The 16,841-nt window shown below is 44.9% G+C and overlaps 2 protein-coding genes across 4 annotated transcripts in view; one reads left to right on the forward strand and one right to left on the reverse strand.

Moving 5' to 3' along the window:
• On the reverse strand, positions 1-11,001 carry GATD1 (glutamine amidotransferase class 1 domain containing 1). Of its 2 annotated transcripts, none has more exons than XM_048949631.1 (8): positions 9,315-11,001; positions 8,974-9,050; positions 6,204-6,309; positions 5,654-5,761; positions 2,492-2,586; positions 1,819-1,912; positions 1,085-1,196; positions 1-572 (listed from the first exon to the last, which is right to left on the reverse strand). In XM_048949631.1, the coding sequence occupies exons 1-8, from the start codon at positions 9,490-9,492 to the stop codon at positions 566-568; spliced, it is 777 nt and encodes a 258-aa protein (XP_048805588.1). In that variant the 5' UTR covers positions 9,493-11,001; the 3' UTR covers positions 1-565. The 2 variants fall into 2 exon arrangements, with proteins under 2 accessions (XP_048805588.1, XP_048805587.1); XM_048949630.1 differs by having other exon boundaries at positions 1-575.
• Positions 9,110-16,841, forward strand: part of NLRP3 (NLR family pyrin domain containing 3) — a 26,360-nt gene continuing 18,628 nt past the window's right edge. For both annotated transcript variants that reach the window (XM_048949577.1, XM_048949578.1), the window contains exon 1: positions 9,110-9,346. The gene's annotated coding sequence lies outside the window, so the exon portion shown is untranslated. The remainder of the gene's footprint in view (positions 9,347-16,841) is intronic.

Genomic DNA, 16,841 nt, shown 5'->3' on the forward strand with positions numbered 1-16,841 from the left:
TTCAGACAACTGATCCTGCTTTATTGCACACAGCTCAGCATTTTCCATCCTGTTCCAAGCATACTGAAGTGTCACAGATGCATTCTGAATTCAGACAGTAACTGAAAAAGGAAGGAAGGTTAAGAACACCTCTGAAAGGACACATCGGTGTGAGGATTCTTGTGTTTGAACTAGAAATGATGATTGGTATGATGTCAGCCAAGAACACTGTCTTCATCCTCAATGAACAACATTCATAGCCACTGATATTTTGTTCTTTGTTTTAAACAGGTAAGTTGCTGGTACCACCAGTTATCACTGTAAGGTAAGGGTCTGGAGAGCAGTGAAGATGCAGTAACAAACAAGGTGGTTTCATAATTGCTTTGAAGCATGATGCACTTCCAAATTCTCTTACCCACAACATTCCTCCATTCTGTATACAGAGAACCTAATACTGCCACTTCAACATCACAGTCACTTCATAGTCCAGGATAGAAATTTAAACACGTTTTATCCAGTTAAAAGTCAAGTGAGTCCTTAGCCTGCTGGCTCTTCATCCATCCTATTTGCAAAGAGACCTTCTCCTTTATTTCCTGCTGAATGAAACACATCCAAACATGACATCACCTGTTAGTCCACATCCAGGAAAGGACTTCTAACACACATTCACCCGAACAAAAGAAGATTTTTGTGGTTATTTAAACGCAATCCTCTATCTGACAAGATGAAAGAGACAGGTCAAATGGCCAAGCTATTAGCAAAGAAATTAAGTCTGTTAATTCCCAGAATCCTAACATATAGCTAAATGCTAACTTGGGAAAGCACAAATAAAAACCATACAAGAGAAATTTTGCTTAACAGAACTATTTAGAAAAGCCTACTGCTCCACTCCACCAGTCTTGATGACTAAGTCTGCACTTCCCTACTCACTTTACACAAATGCCTTTTTAACAAAAGACTTATCAGTCTGAAAGACAGATCCAAGCACAGACAATATGCACTACAGCAGCTAAATAAGGAAGAACACGTCTGGGGGCAAGACTTCTGGAGCTAAAGATCCTTTGACATTATCTGTTCCTAGTCCTCACCTCCCATATTGCCTCACCTGACGTTGCAAAGAATAAGAAGATTCTGGACAGCTGGAAGGGTGGAATTTTCATTCTGTCCTGTCACCAAGTGCCTGTCCAGCACAACGTGTACAGAATCTGGTTGGCTGGCTGCATATAGGAGGGAAAAAAAACAACAGGTGTGTTAGTGGACACTGCTTCAGTTTCAGTGTTTCACCTCATAAAACTAATGCAGAAGGTAACTACTGAGACCAGGGAGATTTGCTCAGTGAATCGATAGCCCCAACAGACAGGGATGATCATGAGCACCCCGTCCTGCAACAGCTTCACTAGAAAGCCCTTCTCTAAAAGGACAGAAGGACTGGTCCCTTGAATGGTAAGCTTCCACATTTAGCTAATAATAAACAATGAAATGACTAATACTGAAAAAAATGAGATTGATCATCACATGTTTTATTCAGAGCTAGAGGATAACTGATGAGAGTAACCAAAAGCATTTAATATACTGCCTCCATTTCTCAACAAGGCAACACGTTCTGCTTGAAAAAAAGCCCCAAATCCTCATGCACTTAACCTCTCCCAGCAGAGCACACGCTCCCTGCCACGCAGCAAAGAAACAGCTACAGAACACTGCCTACACACAGACATTCCCCTGCAGGCAAGGACTGCAGATCTGCACAGCAGTGGAAACTCTCCTGCGTCAAATGGGCATGCAAATGTTTATTTTCAACACGGCCACAAAACAAAGTGCTGGTCAACAAGAGTGACGTACCGCTAAACGTAGCTCCAGAATCTTTCACAAAGTCTTCCACAATAATGGGCAAACTGGCAAAATTAGGCTGCCTTATTAGTTCATACACAGAGGGCTGAAAAAGAAAAAAGTAATTGTCTTGCTTTTGTAGAAATAAAAGGTGGGCAAAACTCTGTAATATATATTTTCTGTTCCCACTGCCATGAAAGTGAAACAAAGCAGAAAACTAAGCGACTACAGACAGCTTCTACGGACTTTCCTCAGGTAGCAAACTGAAAATCCTCCTGCAGCAAAGGAAAGAATGACACCACAGGAAGATCTGCCCCATGCATTCGATATTCAAACACTTCTTATTCAACTAGAACAGGTAAGCAGCAGCTTTAACAGATATCATACCCGCACTAACACACTAATACATTCATGTCCTGAATGTATACGAGAAATAAAGCACTCCCAGTGTGCGAGGCGAAGTGAAACAATCCCCTCATGAGTGGTGTTGGGCCCCCTTCTAATAACAGCTCCTTGAATGTAAATTAAGCACACCAAGCTGATGGATTTGTGTGTAGAAAGTTCTAGAATAAGTTCTAGCATAAGATGGCATCACCATCTCAAGCCACAGGGCCCCAGATAGGAAAAGATCCTTGTAAAAGGATAACAAAAAAATCCCAGGAAGCGAGATGAAAGCTCAACCTACCCCTGTCAGGCTGTATCCCTGAAATACCCAGGTTTTATCCTCATTGGTGGCACAACACAAAGCTGCAACACCATGTCCAACAGCACAGATAGGCTCTAGGGAAAGATCAAAGCACATTTAAGAAATTGTAAGCATCTTCAAACTGCCAAAAATACCAGTCTGCTGGGGCTTTAATGACTAGTCTGGTATATCCCATATTTGGCTTTGAACCTTGAATCCTATCAACCAGGAGAAAAGCATTTCTGTATCTGAGAACCTCCTCACAAAAAAATATTTGCACAAAATTATTTATTTGCACAAAGAAGGTACTATTTAAGTGAAGATACCCCCCAGAGGTAAAGCCACCTCTTTACAATTCTGAATGCTGCAACACTCCAGAACTACCATGTAAGCATTCTTCAGGTAACAGTCCTACTACTTAGTATTCATGCAAGACTATCTCGTTTAGCAAAGTATCTAATTATCATAAAATCATTAAGGTTGGAAAAGACCTCCAAGATCATCTAGTCCAACCATCCACCCACCCCAATGTCATCCACTAAACCATGTTCTTTAGTTCCACATCTACACATTTCTTGAATCATCTTCCTGGGCAGCCCATTCCAATTCCTGACCACTCTTTTGGAGAAGAATTTTTTTCCAAACAGCCAACCTGAACCTCCCTGGTGCAATCTGAGGTCATCCCCTCTCATCTATTTATGGTTACCAGGGAGAAAAGGCAGACCCACACAGCCTCCTTTCAGGAGGATGGTAAGGTATTCCCCGACCCTCTTCTTCTCCAGAAGAAACAATCCCAGCTCCCTCAGCCACTCCCCATAACACTTGTGCTCCAGGCCCCTCACCAGCCTTGCTGCCCTTCTCTCCAGCACCTCAATGTCTTTCTTGTAGTGAGGGGCCCAACACTGAATACAGTAGTCAAGATGTGTGTATGGGAACTGCTGAGTCACGGCCTGAACCTCTGATTGATCACCTGAGGTGAGCCATGAGTCAGCCAGAGGAGCACAGGTGAAGGCAATTCACCTGTGCTGCCGGAAGGGGTGGAGCCAGGCTGCACCCCTCCTAGACCTATTTAAGAGCTGGCTACCAGAGGGGAAGGATCTCTTCTGGAGATCCCCTCTTTTGGTATCTTCTGGTGAGCTCAACCCAAGGGTAAGCTCTTCTACTTATTCTCTTTTGTGATCGTTGTCTGCTTTGCCTTACTCTCTTGATTATATTGTGATTATAACATTTTGATATCTATTGATTATACACAATTATATTGTGATTATAACATCTTGGTTATACAATGTGGCTTTATCAGAGCTGAGTACAGGAAATACCATCATCCCCCTGCTCCTGCTGGCTGCACTATTTTTGACACAAGCCAGGATGTCACTGGTCTTCTTGGCTACCTGGACACATTGCTGACTCATGTACAGCCAAACACAGACCTGGGGGTGTTGGTCAGTTTCTTCCAGCCACTCTGCCCCACACCTATAGCATTGCCTGCAACTGTTGTGACCAAAGTGCAGGACCTGGCACTTGGTCTTGTTGAACTTCATCCCATCATCCTCAGCCCAGCAATCCAGCCTGTCCAGATCCCTCTGAAGGGCCTTCCTCCTCTCAGTTTCAAGTCATCTATGAACTTACTGACAGCACACCTCAATTCCCTCATCCAGATCATCAATAAACATTAAACAGGATGGGTCCCTGTACTGACCCCTGGGGAACACCACTCATGCCCAGTTGCCAGTAGGACTTCATTCCATAATATCTGCCCTCTGGGCCCAGTCATCCAGCCAGTTCTTTACCCAGCAAAGAGTGCACTTGTCCAAACCATGGGCTGCCAGCTTTTCCAGGAGAACACTGTGGGAGACAGAGTCAAAGGCTTTGCCAAATTCTAGGTAGCCCACATCAACAAGGCACGTCACCCACTCATAGGAGACCGTGTTGGTCAAGCAGGACCTGCCTTTCATATACTCATGCTGACTCGGGCCTGATCTCCTGGCTGTCCCACACATGCTGTGGGATCTCATTCAAGATGATCTGCTCCATAACCTCTCCTGGCACTGAGGTCAGGCAGACAGGCCTGTAGTTTCCTAGATCCTCCATACAAGCCTTCCTGTAGATTGGAGTCATGTTGGCAAGCATTCAAACCCCCAAGACCTCTCCAGGAATGCTGATAGATGGTGGAAAGCAGCTTAGCAATCAACTTCACCAGCTCCCTCGGCACCCTCAGGTGGATCCCATCTCAATCCATGAACTTGCAGCAGTCCAGGTGGGACAGTAGGTCTTTAAACCCCCCCATGATTCAGGTGGAAACAATTATTCTGCTGCCCATCCCACACTTCCAGGTCAGGGGGTAGAGTACCCTAAGAATAACCGATCTGGCTTTTAAAGACAGATTTAAAGAAAGCACTGAGAACCCCAGCATTTTCCTTATCTTCAGCAGTCACGTTCCCTGCTGCACCTACCAAAGGATGAAGATTCTCATTAGCCCTCCTCTTATTGCTAATATATTCATTTAAGTTTTTGTTGCCTTTTATTACAGTGACCTTGTTGAGTTCAAGCTGGGCTTCTGCCTTTCTAATTTTCTCCCTGCATATCCTAACAATTTCTTTGTACTCTCCCCAGGTTGCCCATCCCTTCTTCCACAGGAGGTCAGACTTCTGCTCCTGGAGCTTCAGTTCCCTTTTCATCCACATCAGCCTTCTTCCCCACCAGCTCATCTTGTGGCACAGGGGACATCCTGCTCCTGTGCCTTTAACACTTCCTTTGTGAAGAGTGACCAACCTTCCTGGACCCCTTTTAACTTTCAGGACTGAATCCCAAGAGACTCCCCCCTATCCCCCCCAGTGTCCTGAACAATTCAAAGTCTGCCCCTCCAGAAGTCCAAGGCAGCAGTTTTGCTGAGTTTCCCCTCCTGACTTCACCAAGAAAATCTAACGTCTCATGGTTGCACTGCTCAAGACAGTTCCTAACCTCTGCATCTCCCACCAGTCCTTCTCTGTTTGTGAACATCACATCTATGAGGCACCTCCCCGGTATGCTCTCTTATCAACTGCATCATGAAACTATATTCCACACATTCTAGAAACCCCTAGACTGCTTCTTCTGTGCTGTATTACATTTCCAGTACATGCCAGGGAATTAGGACTTCCCCATGAGATGATGTTCACTTACTGTTCTCTGTGCAGAAGTGCTGCAATATCTTTGCCAGGTACCCACTGTTTGCAAGGTCAGTCGTAGCCCCTGGGCAGTTTGGAATCAGCAGTGCATGGTATCTAGCACCTAGTATAGAGGAAAAAAACTTAACTAAAAAACCACCTGACCATAAATTCATTTCAGATTCAGTGAACTTCAGACAACAGTGTATAAGTTGTTCAAAAGCTTCATAGACTGAAAGAACTAAGGAAACTGAATGATCTATGTGGAATAGAAGAGGAGGTAGGAGTTCTTTGTCCTAGGACACATTTTTAATGAGATGTTTCTTACATAGACAAAGCTTAAAAGCTCTGTCTGCTACTTCAGATATTAATTTTTCTTAATAAGCATTTTGCTAAAATATGACATAGTAGTAAGAAGGAAGATAAACATGGTTGCTATGGCTTCCTCTTAAAACAAAAGCTTTCATGCCTTTTCTGTACCCTTCTTCTCTAAAAGCACAACACGAAGAAGAATCTGTTTCCCTGATAAATGGAAGTGACACATAAGCCAACAGCAAAGACTTTACCATCAATTGACTCCAGCTTGGCAGGGCTTGCATATGACTTCATACGGAAGTCCTGTATCCAGCGCATGTTGCTCTCATTCACATCCACAAAATCAATCGACTTGCCCTAGTGGAAAAAAGGTTTGCAAACTACAGTTAGCATCAGCACACACAGGTTTCTACTACATTTCCTGAAGGACAGGCACGGGGGATTTCGAGATGCTTCAGGAATAGGCACCTCCAGCTTCTTCTGGCAGCCTGTGCCAGTGCCTCACCATACTCTGAGCAAAGAATTTCTCCACATCTAATCTTTTACTTTACAAAATCTCCCCTTTTACTTTAAAATCTTCCCCCTTGTCCTATCACTACCTACCTGTGCTGCAATAAGGTCTCCCAAGAGCCTTCCCTTCTCCAGACTGAAGAAGCTCAGCTCTCCCTCAAACTTTCCTCACTGGAGAGGTGCTCCAGCCCTCTGAGCATGCTCATAGCCTCTTCTGGATCTGCTACAACTCCACATTTCCCTTGTGCTGGGGGCCCCAGATCTGCACACAGAAATCCAGATGGGGCCTAACAAGGGCAAAGCAGAAGGGGACAATCTTGCCCTGCTGGCCACCCCTCTGCTGATGCAGCCCAGGATACAACCTGTCCCTCTGGATGGCACTGCTTCCTTTCATTGTATCAGTTGCACCACACAGCTCAGTGCCATCAGCAAAGTGCTGAAAGTACACTCCATACCACTGGCTACGTCACACAGGGTTCGAGGCGAAACCACACCAACAAAGAGCAGGATAATCCCTTCCCTTGCCTAGCTGGCAGTGCTGGGCCTGATGCATCACCTCAGGGTATGGTTTGGCCCCTTGGGCTGCCAGGGAACACTGCTGACTCAGCTTCAGGTTGCCATCAGCAAGAACCTCCAGATCCCTTTCTATGGGGCTGCTCTCCTGCCTCTTGTCCCCAGGACTCTATGTATGTCCTGGATTGCTGCAGCTCAGGTGCAGAATTTGGCACCTGCTCTTAACTTGACATGCTCAGTTACTGCCCAGCCCTCACATTTGTCAAAGATCCCTCTGCAAGGCTTTTCTACCCTTGAGACAGTCAACAGCTCCTCCAATTTAGTGATACCTTCAAACTTAGGATACACTCAAATCTTGCATCTAGGCAGCATCTCTACATCAAACTTTGCCTTTACAGATTAAGCGCATGATCCTATAGAGAAGGGTATGATTTAAAAGGCACAAAGCATGTAGCTGATTTTGTTAGCTCACGTCCTGTTGTTTTCAAGTAAAAGCACAGGAATCATAAACATCTCCTGTTTATGCCATCAGCAAAATGGGTGTAGTGTCTTTTTCTGGTTGGACCTACAAAGCAGTCTTTGGGAGACTGCTGAGCACTCACATACACAGCTATTTCCTTGCAGAACTGTGCTACTGAAGTCAAGGAGAATCTGCAAAACATGGTGACAAACTGAGAAAATATCGCTATTTGCTTTTGTTAATATTGCTTGGGAAACTGATTTCTGCTAGAGAAAGAAGCTCATAGAAAGGTACATCAGTTGCTCAATTCACAAACCAACTCCCAGCATATTCTGGCAGAAGGGATGAAGGTTCCAATAAAATAAGCAGTAATAGAAGAGATGAGAATGACAGCATATGTTCTGATCTTCACTTCTTTCTCTGGCTGTTTCAAGGTATTTTAGAGGCGGCATTGCTGAGTAGTATAAATATGGATAAAATAAGTTTGGCTTCTATCCAAATTTGAACTCAAAGAATAGAAAGAAAAATAAATCAGGATATGATGAGTCTATTTATTTTAACTATTTTCAACACATCTTGTTTTAGTCAGCCTAAACTGTAGGATTAATCTGACTGATAAGACTTATTTAATAACCATGTTTGTCTCTAGCAACATGGTTGTTTGTTATCTTCGTTCCTGTATCTTGCTGTCTCTCAGTCTCAAACCAAGAACAACTAACTCTTCTCCTTTGCACTTTTTTTAGTTACTTTTCTACTGCCACCCATGCTTCAAGAGAGATTATCCACAACTGCTTGAATACTTCAAGTGAAGAGCTGGCCTGAAGCAATGAGACACAGACATTTACACATTGGAACAGGTTGCCCAAGGAGGTTGTGCATGCCCAATCCCTGGAAGCATTCAAGGCCAGGCTGGATGTGGCTCTGTGCAGCCTGGTCTGGTGGTTGGCAATCCTGCACACAGCAGGCCATCCTATGATTCTATGGCTGCCCCTGCTCTGCAGGGAGAGATCTGAACAAGAACCACCTGAGGAGCAGTGCAAGCATCCAGCTCATGCAGGAAACAGCTGCTGGGGAAGAGCTTGCTAGCACCTGTCCAGACAGTGGCACCCATGGGTCCCCACCAGTCAATCATCCTAAGAAAGCCACTGCCCACTGCTCCAACTCTACCAGACTCTGCTGCAGCAGCAGAGAGGGAACAGTGCCAGCCTCTGGCCCCCTCCCTGCTGCCACCAAGCAGCAGACAGGCTTCAGGTGCCTCTCCTGCTCCTCCACTTTACACAGTACCCAGTTTTACAACTGGTCCACTTCAGCAGGACCTTCCCTGCACCTCATATAACAGTGGCAGGCTCCTTGAGCCCTGCCTCTCTTTACCTCATCCCTTGCAAGCCATACTGGCAGCATACATGCTGATACAACCTGATGGGCAACACCATACTACCCAAATTGCACCCGCAGCTCTCCCAGGGCGCATGCAGACAGTAAGCTCACACATACCAGGGATTTAGCCTGAAATCACAACAATTCCAGTTCTTACTCACCCCGGGAGTGGCAACTTGCAGGTTGAAGGCAGAGCTGCTCAGCGTGAAACACTGCAGGAAGGACTGGGCTGACACCCCTGGAAAACAGAGCCCAACAGCTGCGTTGTACCGCCAGCCGGGATTTTACCTACCTCAGGTCATTTAAAAGCTCAGGAGATCGTCAGAATGTTAATTCAAGGCCCCGCGCGGGAAGCGGGACCACACGAACACCATAGGGCCGCGCACCGCGGAGGGGAGGAGCCGGTCTGACAGGAAAAGGGGCCGGAGCAACTCGCACAGCCGGGCCGGGAGGGAGGGAGAAGAGCGTTGGGCGACTCGGGGCTGCCCCCAGAGCGGCTCACCCGCGGCGGCAGCGCTGGCAACGAGGAGGCAGGTGGGTTTGCCGAGCCGCTCCGACATGGCAGGAACGGGCGGTGGTGCGCGGAGCCGGCGCCTCGTGCAGCCGCGCATGCGCACTCGGGGCAGGCGGAGAGCCGCGCGCCGCGACCCTTGGGCGGGAAAACTGAGGGCAGCCGCCATGATGGGTTGCTCTGCGCTGCCTTCCTTTAAACCCGTCCGTGCTACCCCATCCGCATGCGCCGTGATGTGTAGTGGCCGCCGTGCTCAGGTTCCCTTCCGTAGGCTCTGTCTTTCCTCATCGGATTTTATGTTGATATTTGGCTTTTTATTCCGGTTTAATATCCCGCCCTCTTCAAATTTGTTGGGCTGAAACGCTGAGTGCTTGCACCGACCTCCCTATGCCAGCGATAGCATGTTGCGAACGAAAAAACAGTGTAATGTCAATGTATCGCCTAATATTAAGCGCCCAGACCAGTGGCTGAGGTGTTGGGTTTCCACTTTTCTCCTCAAATCCCTCTTCATCTGAACCAGAGTCTCTCAATGGAGCACTATGTCGTGAGATTAATAAACTCATCCAAACCTCCCAGAAAGTGTCCTTCCCATCCCATCCTTCACGTGTCTTCTGATTCGTCTTCTCTGTGTTCAGTCTGGGATTTTAGTAACGTTCCTCAAGGATAACATTTATTGTAGGCATTGCTGCTCTTGGTTACATGGTGGTGTGGTTTCTCTGAACCCTAGATTTGCGTTTTCCATCTCTGTTAATTTCATTGGTCTGCGTCTTGATGGTTGTGAGTGTGTTACGAAGAAACTGTCACAAAATGATAGGTTATAAAATGAAAAGAAGACAATTCTGCTGCTACTTCTGTGCGATTTTTGGAAGGGACCTGATTTCCAGCCTGGTTTCCTATAGGAAAGGCAGCTCATACCTCATGCTGTCTGTCTGCCAACCTCGTTTTTTCTCAAGAAGTGTTCCAAACGCACAACCGTGTTACATATGGAGGCGCCTGGACACTCCTGTCTTTTCAATCTGAGCTCCCAGAAAATGATTAAAACCCAAACAAACTGCCTTATTCTCTGTATCCACCTTGCAGGGAACGTGGTGCTCCTCCAGCAGCTTCAGTCCTTGTGGTACTGAGCTTTGGATTTGTAGTCCTTCTTCCTTACCTGTGAATCCATTTTAATTTATTTTGTAAATGCAAGAGCAGAAAGCAAACCATTGTGTCAAGTTCTGCTCCACCAGCTCTTCCTATCCTCCCTAGACTGCCCAAAAATATAAAGCATGAGTGCACCTGGCAGTGATTTAAGGTGAGAACATACAGAAAGAAAAAAAAAAAAAAAGAAGTGTATGAGAGCCCCAATTCCTTAGAAATTAAATTATAGGGTGACCTCAACTCTCGATCTTCCAGTGCCAGTGTCTCTGCTTTGCACATGCAGAGAGGTTTTGTAAAAGCTCTTCTGTTCATTTCTCTTGCAGTGAGGACTCTGCTGAATGTGGGAGGTTAGCAAGCAGCTAGCACTGCTGTAGAATCACAAGGATGATAAATATTTGCTACTTCTCTCAGTTTGCTTTAGTAAAGCCTGGATGTTGCAGTTGTGTTGAGTTGGCTGAGTGCTTCCTCTTTGAATCTGGTGTGGTACAACATAACCACAGCATTTCTCAGGAGTGCGGTGATTTTGTATCATGTCCTTTTGGGCTGAATGATGGCTAGAAATGAAAAGAGAGGGGAAGAGCAGTTTGTAGCATAGGATAGTTGCAAACATAGCCTTGCTTTACATGCATTTAAATTTTTTTTTAATAAGGAAGGATAAAGGTAAAGGAAAGACAGGAAGGATGATATCATGTCTGCACACCCATTTCTGCTACAAGGGCCTCTCTCTGGAAGGAAGATGCATTTCCCCCTGCATCAGTGCTTTTGAGCAGCCCAGGGAGGGCAGGAGAGGTTTCCACCCTTCCAGATGCTCACCCCTTCCCCACTGGCTCAAGGAACATTAAGCTTCACACTCACTAGCTGGAAGAGCAGGCATCTGCCCATCCCAGTTCCTCAGAGACAGGATTCCGATTCAGACAAACCAGCCTGCAGAACAGGGATCTCTGGGATCAGAAGGTGTTGCCTGGATGGCTCTGGATAAGTCATTCAGCTATTCTACAGTTCATCCCCTATCTGGGAATAATAATAATAATAATCTTCCTTGGCCTGTTTTCCTCAGGTAGGCTGGAGTTTATTCTGGGCAGGGATTTCATTTTGCTATGGTTCTTACTGGGATCTCTGATCCTAGCCTTCAGAAAATATGACCGTGACTGAGGAGTGAGAGGAAGGGAGGTATTTTCACTCGCGTACCCGCATACACAAAGATGCTCACAGGAGGAATATACAATATATCTATATCTGTATATATATCTCTATATATAGTTTATTTCTCACAATCCTTGTAAGAGTTACAGGTGTATTGGGAATCATTTACAGTTTCACAGCATATGGAGTGGCCATACAGCTTCTAATGTGAGTAACATACAGTGTGTAGAGAGTACACATTTCCAGCCCATCCACCCACCACTCATACAATGGGTTTTCAAAGCTAATACTAGATTCAGCTATGTAGAAAGCCTGGTAAATGTTAGGATACAGCGTTGGGTGTCGTACAACACTGTCAGTCACAACGGGACAAGCTAAACTACTTTAATTTTCAATCTAGTATTTCTAGTCTACCTGCATTATTGCATTTATACGCTTTTTTTTTTTTTTTTTAAGTCAAAGTAAATAGAATACTATATGGGAAAGGAAAAATTCTTGACTATTTTAGGATTTGAGCTGCAGCCCATACAAAGTGTCCATAGAAGCATAGACAAGGTTATAAATTCAACAAGGTATAAGTTAGCTCTATAGCTTTGTGTGTAGGTAGGTGTCCATTTCCCTCCAGGAAATGTATCTAGCAGCATACTGTTTCTGAAATTAAAAAAATAAATAAATAAAAACCAACCCAAACCTGTATGTTGAACACAAGTAAATATGTGTAAGTGACAAGCAGGTCTGCAGAGTGACAAAATGTCACTCTGAAAATTATTATCAACTGGAAAACGCATCCAGGGGCTGATGCAAAACCCACGGATGTCACAGCAGGCATTTACCTGCTGCTAGTGGTTCAGCTTCCCATCTGACTTCCAGGGGCTTTGAGTCAGTCCCTGCAAAGTAACAGAATAAAAGCAAACTGAAAAGAAGAAAAGAAATCCCCTGTAATCGGACCTTCGAGTTCCCTTTCTACAATTTTAGTTTCTCTACAAGTTTATAAGCAACCTGCACCTACTACTAGAAGGAAGCTGGTTTGTACTGGAGAATTGAGGTTACACCTTTTAAAGATTTGGACTGAAAGGGTTATAACCAGTGACTCAGAAAAAGGCATCAGGCTGAAGAAGGGCTGCTCAAAACTGGATAAAGCCAAATGATTCATTTGCTGTTGCTGTTTTTGAAACAAACTGTATGGCACCTTGTTCTTATCACATTGTCCCAGAAACTTGGCTGCTTGAAGCTGATGAGGCAAAACCAGGGATACAATGCAGGTCTTTACTGTTGTGGGGTTGATTAAAGAGTCCTCTCTTCCTGCTGGGAGTTTTGGTACTGGAGCATCATCATGCATGGACAGAAGGAAACAATAACTTTATTCTTGGGATCCTGCACTGCAGATTTGCATTATGAGAAATTAAAAACTGGAATGGAGTAGTCTGGGAATTTCAAGCTGGTAACAACTGGAAAAAAATAATGAGAGCAAGAGTAACATAGCCCAATGCTGCTGGTCTAAATCCTATTTAATCCAAATTATATTTTTCAGCAAAAAAGATCTATTTAATCCAAAGAGCACAGCCTCCAGGAGCAGAGAATGTGTCTCCCTACACACTGCTTGTCAGTGTCCAAACAGAGCAAACACTTGGAATCATTTTGGTTGGAAGAGATCAAGTCTTTACAAAGCAGCCAGCAGAATGAGAGTGCGGGGTAGAGCCCAACTCATGCATTTGAAAACCAATTACTGTGATCTTTTCTGCATGCACTGAGTGCTAGCTTTTTAGCATGGTTTTGTTGAATGATGTGGATTTTCCAGGTCCCGCCGTCTCGTGTAACTTCATAAAACTCGAGCAGCCCAGTCAAACAGAAACATTCCTGCAGTCTTTTGTGTCCTCAGTCCTGCAGCTTGTAGAGGATGAGGGCTGCAGTGCATTACCTACATATGGTCTGACTCTGCAAGGCCAGCAAAAATGCAGAACCTTGACTTCAGCTGAGAGCCAGCTCTCTGCCTGTATTTCTGGTGCTCCAATATGTAGAGTACCAGAGCATTCCTAGCTTCAGCCAGGTGTAGTGTTTGCATACGCTGCATTAGCATCCCTCCAATAGCCTGAATACCCTCACATCCAACTGGCAGGCAGCTCCTGGGTCTCCAGTCCCAGGAAGAGCTTGCAGCCATACAGCGTTTCTCTGAGTAAGGACAAGAATGTGACCTTCCAGCAACGGTTTTCTTCTCTACTGAGCTCCTGTGGCAGGCAAGCATCTTGCATTTCAAACCCCACAGCTTTAGCAACCAGGATAAATGAATACTTGGTATTTCCCACTGCACCACACAGTCTCTGCATTCCCTCTAGGTGCAGAGAGGCTGAACTTTGGCTGTATCTGTTAGGTGAGGCTGCCCAAAATCTGCCTCTGCACTGGGGCAGGGCTTCTGCCTCTCTGTGGAGAGGTCACATCTGCAGAGTTGCCTGGGAATACAGTTCAGTAAGTGAAGCAGCAGTAAAGAACAAGCAATGAACCAAATTTCTAGAAACCAATGGAGCCATGAAAACCTGGTGTGACCAACCTAAGAATCCAGGCTTTTAAAAGGAAAGTAGGTCACATGGCTGGAGTGATGAACTAAAAGGAAGAAAGTCTTCATCATGAAGAATCCTTTACTCAATAGGTTTAACTCTTCAGGGCCAATCGAGGTAATGTGATCTGAGATAAATAATGCAAGAAGCAATAAAAGGCTAAAAAATTATGTTGGAACAGAGCTGAATGGCACATGTGGCATGCTCCTAAGCCAGTGACTCAGATAAATTGCTGTCCCCTCAGCAGCACCTTGTATCATCATCTGGGCTGCTAAATTCAAGCTATCATAGTCTAGCTGAATGGCAGCTATCTTCTGGACAGCTGCATTTGGTAGGATGGACTTAGATTAAGCACTCTCTATCTTGTTTTTGACAGCTAAGGCTGGCGTTAACCTTACTAACCTTATTCTATGTTCCTCGCACTTAAAAATAGCTTCTCATTAATGATCAACACTTCAGAAAGATAAACTTTGCAATAGTACTCATTTCCAGTTGAAATGGAAGCAGGAGACAATGGACAAATAAATGCCAAAAATGGTTACTGTAGTACATGAAGCACTTTGGGATAGATTACGGGCTGTAACGAGAGCAGCAATATTTAATCCACTATATGAGGCAGACACTGCTCACGTTGCCCTCTTCTGATTTCTTTGTAGCACACAGCTTGCATCCTGACGTATGTGGGTGGTACAGCGTGCCCTGGCCCCAAAGAAGTGGACAGGGTATAAAAATTCAAAGGTGCTGAAATAACGATGTCATGCTTTTTGCTCTGACCTGGTTCTCACCCCTCCTCAGCAACACTGACCCAAAGCTCTCTGCAGAACTGATTGAAATTCCCGGAATTTCACTCTTCAGGTACTCTTTTCATTGCCTCCATTGTTTGGTTTGTTTCTTGAAGAACATTTTCTTTCTCACAAATCTTCAGGATTGCTATTTTCAACCAGTTCTAAGAATAGTTAGAACAAGGCAGATTTCTGAACCCTCATGGCATTTCCTAGAAAGGAGGGGAATTTTAAGCAGGAATCATCTCTCACCAGAAAGTTTTTTGTTTGTTGGTTTTTAAAGTTATTCTGATGGCTATTGGCAAATATCACTGTCCATATAGGCATGGTTGTGCAGATAAACACTTCCCTTATACTCAGCAGAGGAATAAGAAGTTTTTTTGCCAATTTTGTGGAAACATGACACTGAAATGCCTTTGAATCTTCCAGTGACCTGCTGTCATATCCCTGGTGCCAGTAAGACCCCAATGCCTGATCACAGCATGTGAAATTGACGGAAAAATCCCCTTTGTTTCCAGCAGCCTGTGGCTCAGCTGCTAACCTTTGATCCTACAAAGACACCAATCCATTTTCAATTTGTCACTAAACCAAGTGGGGCTGGGAAGTGCCCCAGGGCAAGCATCTGTGCAGTGCTTGTCATCCTGAAAGTGCTGCTATGTTATCCTTTTCTTCCCAGGTTTGTTTGCATCCTGCTGCAAAGCTGCTGGGGGGTAGCAGGACTTACCACAGCCTATTAAGCCAACGGAAAGTGAAAGCAGACCTGTAATCTCTTCCATCTTTCTGAAAGATAGAAGCATCAAAAACCTTCTAAAAAGTTGCCCAAGAGAGTATACAACTTCTTTGAATCCAACCAAAACTTATGGATCGGGTACAGTAATTGAATCTATACTTTTAGTGATATGCTGCAAAGTCTGTGAAGTCAAACTTCTAATTTAGACTTTATCAAAAGAGTAAACTAGCAATCTAGATCTCTTCAAAACCCAAGTGCAGAACCTTATTAGTTTTAACCATTAGTTCATTCTCCCCATGGAGATATCACTAGAAGGACTTCATGTCACAAACGCCACACAAAGAATAACATCAAGCAAATAACAGCATGTGCTCAGTACGAGAAAAGACAACTATTTATTTAGCACAGCGAGTTCAGTCATTTAAGCCTTCGGCTTCTCGACAGCTTTGAGTTCAATCTCGCTTCGATGCTGAGAGAGAGGAATTTGCTCTCCTCAGCCTACTTCTCACTGGACATTTTCACTCAGAATGAAACCACCGCACAGCCGGGCACGTTAAGGCAGAACGGGAGGTGTTTGCTAAGAGGAGGTCACTTGCAAGTGCGTGGTCCCAGCACTGGGAGCTCGTGTGGCATCTATGCTTCATCTGCCTGACTCAAGCCAACGCTAGACCCACACTTTGACAAGTGCTACACAGTCCATACAGTTCAATATGGTCTAAAAAGTACCTTAACTTCAAGCGAGTAGCCCACACGACTATCCAGGGAGAGGAACAATAATTTTGAGCTTTTAGCAAAATGGGCATATGATACATTCAGCAGTTCACCAGCCATACATTCTTTGCACTGAGCAGAAACCAGGACCAAAGAAACGTGGGTGCTGCGTGGTGTGATGCATGGCACAAAAAAGACACCATGAACACTCTGTGAGAATGCAGGGGAGCAAATGAAGTGTCACCTCCAGATTTTGTTTTGGTTTTCCCTACAAGGAATGTGACTTTACTGCGGTTGTATAGATACGTAAATATACAGACGCACACAGAATATTCTTCAAGGCAGGGTGGTGGTACAGACACACTCACATGCACACGTAAAGAGGTGTTTCTCAAATCGAACCAAAGAGGGGGGCTCCAGATGATAGGTCTGGACAGCAGTGTTAAGTTATGGCAGTAAG

Source organism: Lagopus muta, chromosome 6, assembly GCF_023343835.1.
Source record: "Lagopus muta isolate bLagMut1 chromosome 6, bLagMut1 primary, whole genome shotgun sequence".
Taxonomy (NCBI): domain Eukaryota; kingdom Metazoa; phylum Chordata; class Aves; order Galliformes; family Phasianidae; genus Lagopus; species Lagopus muta.

Coding starts and splice junctions, on each gene's coding strand:
- GATD1 (XM_048949630.1), bottom strand. CDS start 9,492: ATGGCGGCTGCCCTCAGTTTTCCCGCCCAAGGGTCGCGGCGCGCGGCT. Junction 9,051..9,314: donor TGCCAGCGCTGCCGCCGCGG/GTGAGCCGCTCT, acceptor TCTGTTTTCCAG/GGGTGTCAGCCCAGTCCTTC. Junction 1,913..2,491: donor AGGGATACAGCCTGACAGGG/GTAGGTTGAGCT, acceptor TTTCTTTTTCAG/CCCTCTGTGTATGAACTAAT.